The sequence below is a fragment of the Eurypyga helias genome, unplaced genomic scaffold, assembly GCF_000690775.1.
Source record: "Eurypyga helias isolate BGI_N326 unplaced genomic scaffold, ASM69077v1 scaffold14403, whole genome shotgun sequence".
In the NCBI taxonomy this organism is placed as follows: Eukaryota; Metazoa; Chordata; class Aves; order Eurypygiformes; family Eurypygidae; genus Eurypyga; species Eurypyga helias.
Window position 1 is genome coordinate 50204 of NW_010240658.1, and position 8769 is coordinate 58972.

Consider the following 8769-nt stretch of genomic DNA (forward strand, 5'->3'; position numbering starts at 1 on the left):
AACTCTATAGAATAAGAAATGGAATAAGTATCATACATTGCATTTTTTGGTCTTGGAATGCATTTGACTTCTGAGTCTTTTGTAAGTTAGAAGATCATAATTTCCCTCTGATATTTCCTTCAACTATCAGGCTTCGATTACAGTGCTGATTTCTATTCCTTTGAGATTTTAGACTTCTGGAGTTATTTTTAATGCTGGAGAAATGTCTTTATTTTGCTTTATAAAATATTTCAGCTCTGGTGACCAGAATAGAAAAAGTCGTGTTTGTTTACATTCTGCCCGTGTTTTATTCCAGTTTAGGTGCAGTTGGTTTGGGGGGAAAGAATGGCTGTTTCTTAAAGCCTTTCCGCCGCTTTGGAACTGATTACAGCAAAATGCTCTACTACATTTGTTTTTGTAGATGGATTCAAACTTACTCCTGTGTGAGCATTAACTGTTGTCAGTACAAATTCTGATTTTTACGTACCTGTGCACTTCCTGCAGTAAAATGAGAATCCTTTAAGAAAGCCACAGACCTTCTCGAACGGCAGATGTAGAACAGAGTTGCTTCTTGTAGTTGGCCATACACAGAGAATGATCTTCAATTAGCAATATTTTGCTGACAAATGAACTGTGTTGGTATTTACTAAGAGCCCATCAGCGTCTGTTCAGTGCTGGACTGGAAGTGAAGAAACTGCTTTCTTGTTCCCAGCTCTGCCAACTCTGTGATCGTGAGCAATTGGGATTTCCCTGTATCTCTGCCTAGGCTTCCATCTAGAACATGGGTCTGTTGTCTGTCCTCTGCAAAGCAGTTTGACATATATGAATGAAAAGTGATTTACAGAAGCAAAGTATTACTAATAAATTTTTATTGCTTAGTTAACTGTCAACTGACTTTAAAGGGCCTAAGTGACTCATCTCATCCTAACAGCTGGACTTACAATCTTTTTTTTCTCCTTCACAGAAACTTGCCTTCATGGTGTCCTTAGGACTAGTTACTCATGACCATCTGGAAGGTAGGAAAAGTGTCTTAAGTTGGTTCTCCCTGTTTCATGGCCATTCTGAACTGAAAGTATAGGTCCAAAATATTTCTGAATTAAATGCAGTACTTTCCTGCACAAAAGTGCATTTGGGATGTCTGTACTCTCGGTCTGACCTGGTGTGTTGTGCATACTTTTTTATTCCTCTCACTGCATTGAAACAAAGCCGAGATGAGCTGAGATCAGTGGCTGGGAAGGAAGCATATGCTGTGATAGTAGGAAGGACATTTGTGACAATCCCATTGCTTTCTGGACAACCCCTGTATGCACAAAGTTATACCATGGATAATTCTGCTGTAACTCACATCTGGATTTTTTGTTTGTTTCATGTTTTCATTGGACTATAATCTGTAGTGAATGAGTTACTAGATTATAGTTGGTTTTATAACTCCTCAATCCCATACAGTGAAATACACCCTAGCATTTCAATGGCTTGCATCTTTCTGTACTGCATTTATTTTTAAGTACCAAGAAGGTTACCAGAGTAGTCTTAGTCGTGGAGTACTTGGTGAGAAGATGGCAGTCATGTCATCAGTTAGTTGAGCACTGTATTTGCGTTCCTTGTCAGCTCTTGGTTTTCAAACCTTCAGAAATTACAAGTATAACAAAGTTGCCTGCATTCAGCCTGAGTGGTGTTCTGTAGAAATCTCCACAGCTCCCCTCACGCAGAAACTGAGTTCCGAGGACTTGATATAATGTCGGAGACACGTCGTTTTCTAACCTGAATGCTTTGTTTTACAAGAAATCCAAAGCAAGCGACAAGAGAGGAAAAGAAGAACGACGGCAAATCCAGTGTACAGTGGAGCCGTTTTTGAGCCAGAGGTATTAACGTTTTTTCTGGGGAAAGCTGGTATTTTCATTCTGAGCTTGTGTGTCTTTCTGCCACCTTGCTGCCTCCTAAGCTCCTCTAGTTCTAACTAGACAGGCAAGCGATCATTTATAATTCAAAAAGCCATTGCAATGATATGATCCTCAGATTTTTAAATAGTAGATACATTGGGGTGTTCTTCTAACACAACTTTTTCTGCTGCCCTCGATGTAAAGCTGACGTTAAATGGCAGCGTGTTAGTCTTATGCTTGGGTCAGTTTGTGTATCAGCCTGAAGCAGTTCAGATGTCTGAAGGAGTGTAAAAAAGCTAACCTTTCTGAAGCTGTAGAAAGCAGAACAGCCAGTGATCTCACCTAGTACTGCTGAGCTGTTCCTCAGCCATTGCGTATCGTTGTTCCCAAGAATTTTAGCCAACAAAAATTGTTTTACTCTTCCCTGCAGCGGAAGAAGAATGCAGTCACGTACCTGAACAGCACAATGCATCCCGGGACACGTAAAAGAGGTGAGGTATACTTAGACCTGTCTCCCTGCTCTATGCCTCTTCCTCCATCCTGCATTAGCAGTCCCTTTGTTAATCTGAAGAGCAAAACAAAGAAGGACTCTACAGCACTTCATTTGTTCAGTAAATTTCCATGGTAGACAAAGATCATGACTTGCATGGATTAGCATAGCAGGTTTTATTAGGCAGCTCAGTGTTTCATTTCAGTTTCACTCTCAAAAATACTCCAAACCCAATAGACACAGCAGAGTGAAAGGTGAGGTGTTTGATCATCATTTAGTGATATAAAGCTTCTGTCAAGATCCTCTTGCTAATCACTAAATTGCATTGTTGCTGTCAAGAGGAAGGTGGTTATGGAAAAAGTGTCTGTGCCCTGAACAGTGGAGGAACTTAGTGTGACAAAAGCCTTGTTCCCTGTTTGGGGTAGAGGTGGGTCCTTCAAAAGAATTTATCTTGAACAGGAAAGACTATCGTGCTCGTACTGAGCGCTTTCCTGCAACCAGAGTGCTACTTGTCCTAAAATGAGAGGTGATCTTTCATAGAGATATGCGATATAATTCAGTAGAAATCCTTCTGTAGAACAGGTGAAATTTTAAGACTTAGAGTGTGATGAAACAGATGAGTCAGAACAGCATAGGAGAGAACGTGATACTATTTTTTGTGCATGGCACCAACCACATTTATGTCAATCTTTCCTTGATTTTTGGTGGTTTTCTGCAGTCCTTAAAGACTCGTAATACCTTCTCCACTCCTGAGTTTGCTGTCTGAAAAGAAGTAATCAATGAGATTAGAAAAAACCCGAAACAGTCCTACCTAGCACTGAGCAGTTCTGTTATCTTTGGGTTTTGGCTGCAAGGTCAAATATTCATTTGACATGCGCTCTCGTTGCTACACTCCTTCAGTCCATCAGGCAGTGTGGCAAATCTGACACTTCTGCAGCTGTGCTGTTTCTAAAAGAAAAACCTCAATCCCTACTGCCATCCTCTAGTAACGTTAGATGTCTTTTTGTAAACTGTATGATGTGGATTTTAGAAAGAGAGTATTTTGCATTTACTCTGTGGATAAATAAATGTTCCTTCTTCTAGTAATGATTTCTTAATTCTGTTTTATAACTCACTGTGAACAATTACTGTATCAATGAAAATGATTGCATGGGTTTGTACTTGATACTCCCTTAGCCTGTTTTTGCACACTGACTGCTATTATACTTCCTTTTTTTGTTCCTCACACCCTGTTGTGAGCCTGTACCTTGCATCAGCACCAAATTAGTAACGCTCATTTTCAATTGACAAAAGATTTGGATGTGTACATTTGTTTTGTGATTTAGTATCGCAGTATATTAGGTGAAGAGCTTATGCAAGCGTGTGCCCTTGAGAGCTTTAGTTTAATTCTAGATGGTGCTGAGCATGTTAGCAATTTCAGCCATAGGCATCACTATCAGAAATCTGTTTCCAAGGACATACTTAGTTCTGGAACATATCCAGACCTTAAATGCAAGGTTTAGCATGTTAATAGGTATGGACAGACAATCTGTAAACATAAGATCTGGGGAGTTATTCTTAGATCCCAACTCCTTTCTGTTTACATATCCATAAATTACCCTGGAGAAGGAAGGTAGAAATGATGGTTACATGCTGGTTTGTTTGCTGTTGTGCTTTGCACACATGACGATGAAAATTGTTACAAACTCATTTGCACTTCTGCTGGTCTAAAGGAGCGTACAGGAGTTGTGCCTAATCAAACATACACTTGACTGAGAAAGCTGAAGAAAGAGATTACAGTGGAATACCAGTGGTAGGCTACAACCGGTAGTGCAGTTGTTAGGGGTCAGGCAACAGGACCTGTTCTGGAGGCAGCCTAATTTAAAAAATGTACCAGTAGGGTAGAAGGTGCTGATCTGTGGGTGAGTGGGTTTAAAAAAGGGACGAAAAGGAGAGGATTGGTGAGTGTTGGCCTCTGATAAAGGACTTAACCTTTGTGTAGATTTATGCTGGCACTAGAAAGATAGGGAGGGGTGGGATAACAGTAGAAAGGATTTAATAGTAGTTATTGTAGGTTCTCTCTAGCTTTGAGGCCAACATGTTTTTCCTAAAAACTGAATAGCCTCATTTCTAGGAGTGGCAAGTGTCCCCACGCTGCTTTTGTGGGAGTGATTCTTTGCCCCTCCACTGAGCTTATTTCTGTTTCCTTCTGAAATACGTCTTTTAAATGTTCCTTCCTAGCAAAATTCTACTTAAAGATTTCTAAAAAATGTTTAAATCTTTGCTTCTGTCTTTCCACTTGTAACTTTTATATTAACTTCCTCTCTGTGCTACATCATTTCCTTTTTCATGCTAGCCAATGAGGACCACTGGCCAAAGGTATGTAAGATCATTTTTCCTTTTTTTTTTTTTTTTCTTTTTTTTTGTGTTCCCTGTTGTTAACATGTAGGTCGTCCACCTAAATACAACACGGTGCTGGGGTTCGGGGCTTTGACCCCCACGTCCCCTCTGTCCAGTTATCCTGACTCCCCCGAAAATGAAAAGACAGAGACCACATTTACTTTTCCCGCAGCTGTTCAGCCTGTGTCCCTGCCTAGCCCCAGCTCCACAGACGTAAGTAACTCTTGGGGAGGGGGTTACTTTTAGAAAGATACGCACAAACAGCCGCCAAGAAGGTCGTGGTAGATTTTGTTCCTTTAGTCTCATCATTTGTCCTGATTCAGTGCACTGAGACGGTCCGGCATTCTTTTAACACCCTTCCTTTTTCCTCCTGCACCTATGTTCTTATCCTGTGGCGATTTTATTTATAACTCCTCCAGTGGATTCAAACACTGGGAAGCACCAGGCATACTAGATGAGCTCATTTCTTTTGTGCCGTGTCTGAGATCTTGCCTGAATTGAATCCGTCATCCATGAAAAAGGGGGAAGGGGAGACTGAAAAGTGTTACTTACAGACCATAATAACAAAAAGTTGGGGTGTTTCTGTAATAAGAGAAGGAGGGAGATGGCTTGGATCACCCAGGGCAGCCAGGAGCAGCATTCACAGCATCGGTTGCGGCAGTTCTGGCGTACACACCCCTGTGGTCAGATGGCAAAACCTCTCTTGAGTGAAATCCAGTCCCTTTGTTACATTTTATGAAGAAACAGGTGTCCTTATTTTAAGTTAATTCAGAGATAAGGTTTGCTACTCAAAGCACAACCATTTTAAGTCTCCGAAAACTACGCAGTTAACGTCACTGTTTCTGTTTCTTGCAAAAACACTATGAAAAATTTAAAAGTCGTGCATAAACTTGAGGAGATAAGTAGCCTGTGAAGAATTTGACTGAGTCCTCTGTAGGTCCAGAATGGCATAACGAAGGGACTGTACGCTGTGCTTTGTCTGAAAGCGTACTGGGACTGTGCAGTCTGGGTGAAACACTTCATTGCACGAAGATTCTCAAGAGTTGTAGTGTAATTCCAGTAAAGGGCGTGCGTTCTAATGGCTAGTACTTACTGGGCACAGTTTAAAAATAAAAATGTGCTTGCTTATTTCTTCCTACCAGTGCTGCAGACTCCTTCTGCAGTCTGAGTCAGAGCAATCTCTTTCCCGTGCTCCCTCTCCTTTTTATTTTCTTTTTAACCTAGTATCACACATAATTGAGGCCCAAACCATTCGACACGGGCTTTAAGGAAGAGTTGGACCACTTTATTTTCATCTCTGGAGTTGCAGCACTGTCAGCACGTAGACTGAGAGACCAACTCTACTGGCCACATGCAGTAGGGAATAGAAGCCAACGTCTTGCCTCTGAACTGTGTTCTGCAGAGGCAACAGGAATAGAAATAGTACAAGTGTGTCTGAGTCACGGAAATAAATAGATGCAATTCTGATGCCCAGGGAATATGTATGTGAAATTAAAAGGCTCTCTTCTATATAGTCACATTTGAGGGCAGAATAGCACTTGACTGTAAAACCCCTTTCCTGACAGTCAAATGAATGGGGCTGTGAAAAAGCCCCTCAGGGAGAAGGTGGGGCAGCTTCCTCTCTGGGGACTTTTAAAATAAGCTGTACAGATCACTAGCAAACATGCTGGAGAGCACATTTTTTACACTGGCCCCAAGAGAAGGACTGGATAAATGGGGGGGGGGGTCTTTTTCATCTCACACTTGTGTGTGTATACTGCTGAGTCTTTCCCCACCGTGTAAGACCTCTCAAAACAGTATAATGAGTTGTTTCCCTGTTTAATGCAGTGCCTGGTGGCAGCAAGCTAAACAGAGAATAGTGAGTTTCTGTAGCATTCAAATCTAGTTCTGAATGCCCCAAATTTCTGAATTTGGGTAATATTTAGGCCTATGTTCTGGATCACTTTAATATTCATTGATTCACGAAAATAGAAGTATTTTTGAAGGAGACAGTGGAAGATTACGCAGCAAGTAATTAACATGCTCTCTTACCCGAGCATATTATGATATAGCACACTAGGACTCTTTCAAACTTTCCCCTTTAGAATCATCAATAAATCTCCTTGAACATGTTTCCAGACAATTTGTTTAGTTCATACATATGCAACAGCACTCACGTTTTTGTGGGTTTAATTTTTTGAAAGAATTTTATACCGAATTCCCATTCAATGCATATTGGCTATCAGTTGGGCTAATTTGGTAGACTTTTCAGAAATATTTGGTGTTGAATCACATATAAAATAAAATACATATAAAAGCAGAAAATCTATTTCACAGTGCTCATAAAAGTATTTTTTGAACTAAAAATAGTTTATTAAACGAAATCTGAACCTTCAGAGACAGCAAAATATTGGGAAGGGCGTACATATGAGATCTGTTCTTCTCTCATTACATGTTATAATTCTTACTTGCTAATCGTAAAGAGAGGAATGTTTTCCCATTGCCATCATGAGCTGGAAGGTAGCATTCTGTTAATATATTCGCATAAAATTGCTGTATAAGGTTGTGCAGTCACATCCCTTTTTTTGTGATTCGGTTTCCCCTATGTATACATTTGGCGTGGTGCTTCCTTTCCCCATCTGAGTTTTGAGAATTTAGCAATACTTGTAAAAACCTTCAGCATCCTTTAGCTGGAGAAGTGCTATATAATGCTGGAAAAGTACTGTAGATTTTAACACCAACGGTACGAGTCATGCTGAAGACAAAGAGGAAGAGGAGGTCTTTTGCATTTAAGGAGCTTGCAGCGTGATTAGATGTAGAACATAGTATACACCAAAATGCTCATGCTACAGTTTATGACGGGTGCTGCCACTGAGAACTGTCCTGCCTGTCACCAGCAGTCTTTTCTCATCCCTTAAATGTTGTTCCAGCACAGATACATCTGAGGCCACACTGTGATCTGCATAAGGGAACTGGTAGAGCTAAAAATTGTTAGTCTTAGTCAAGGTCATGCCCTAATCCAGTTAATTTTATAGGCACTCTTGTGCCAGCCTCAGGCAGGGGACAGAAGTGAGAGTCTGGTCATGTAGAGAAGGAAGGATCTCTTCTTTTGGCAGTGAGGCCAGTCCATGTCATGCTGAAGAGGGTCTAGACTGTTAGCAGATGATGTGAACATAGAAAGGTCTCTTTATTCTAGATCTGACAGAAAATGTCCGTAGTTACAGCCTCCAGCTTTTGGGGACTTACAAATGAAAACCCAACAAGTGCATGCCCAAGTAAAAGGCTTTTTCAGAAGTCACAGTTAAAACAATTGAGCAGTTCCTCAGACAGATATAGTAGAGAACTGTAGTTTTACCGAGCTTTAAAGTATTTTTCATTAATTTGCTGAGAAGGTCTAATTTTGATAGGCTTTAGAATGGAAATTTTATATTCAGCACTTGAATAATATTTGTCTTTAGCCAACCTATGAAAATTACAAATCAGGCCAAGTACTTGGCACCAGGCACCATGGCCAAGAATGGCCTTCCTGCCTTTCTCCTGAATTGTTAGTCTCTGAATGACAGGGATAATGTTTGAAAGGAGGGATCCCGATGTGGGATTGGTGATAAGGATGGAGGGGTAGAAAGTAGGAATAGAATGTGGGAAAAGGAAGGAAGTCATGCAGGATTGAACAAAACTTCTCTTTTTGTTTTCTCTTTTTTTCTTTCTTTTTCTTTCTTCTGTTTGGCAATTGGCTGTGAACCACTTGGTTATGTGTGATTTCTCCCTCACACTGTAGTGGCATATTCACCTGGAAGATAGCAATTGCCTTTGGCAGTCAGTTACTCAGCAGTAAGAATAGTACAAAAAAATCTCTATTCTAGTGATGGTTCAAGTCTGTGGTCACAAAATGCCTTTTCATTAGTAAACTTTTTATATCAAAACAGCATTTCAATTGTGAGGAGCATTAGAGAACATTCAGATTGCAGAGTCAAGCCTATAAAACTTAGGAATTGCCAGAATTGTTATTGCTTCTGATAATTCAATTACCTCAAACATTATGATCATCTTTATTTATAGGGT

General features: G+C 40.4%; 1 protein-coding gene across 1 annotated transcript in view; it reads left to right on the plus strand.

Moving 5' to 3' along the window:
• The window catches only part of PHF21A (PHD finger protein 21A), a gene marked incomplete at its 5' end in the record, with an annotated part of 27541 nt that overhangs the window by 10258 nt on the left and 8514 nt on the right, over positions 1-8769 (plus strand). Inside the window, 4 exons of the mRNA XM_010148510.1 lie at positions 944-995; positions 1762-1841; positions 2290-2350; positions 4778-4941. Of these exons, the coding sequence (XP_010146812.1) occupies positions 944-995; positions 1762-1841; positions 2290-2350; positions 4778-4941 (357 nt within the window). The remainder of the gene's footprint in view (positions 1-943; positions 996-1761; positions 1842-2289; positions 2351-4777; positions 4942-8769) is intronic.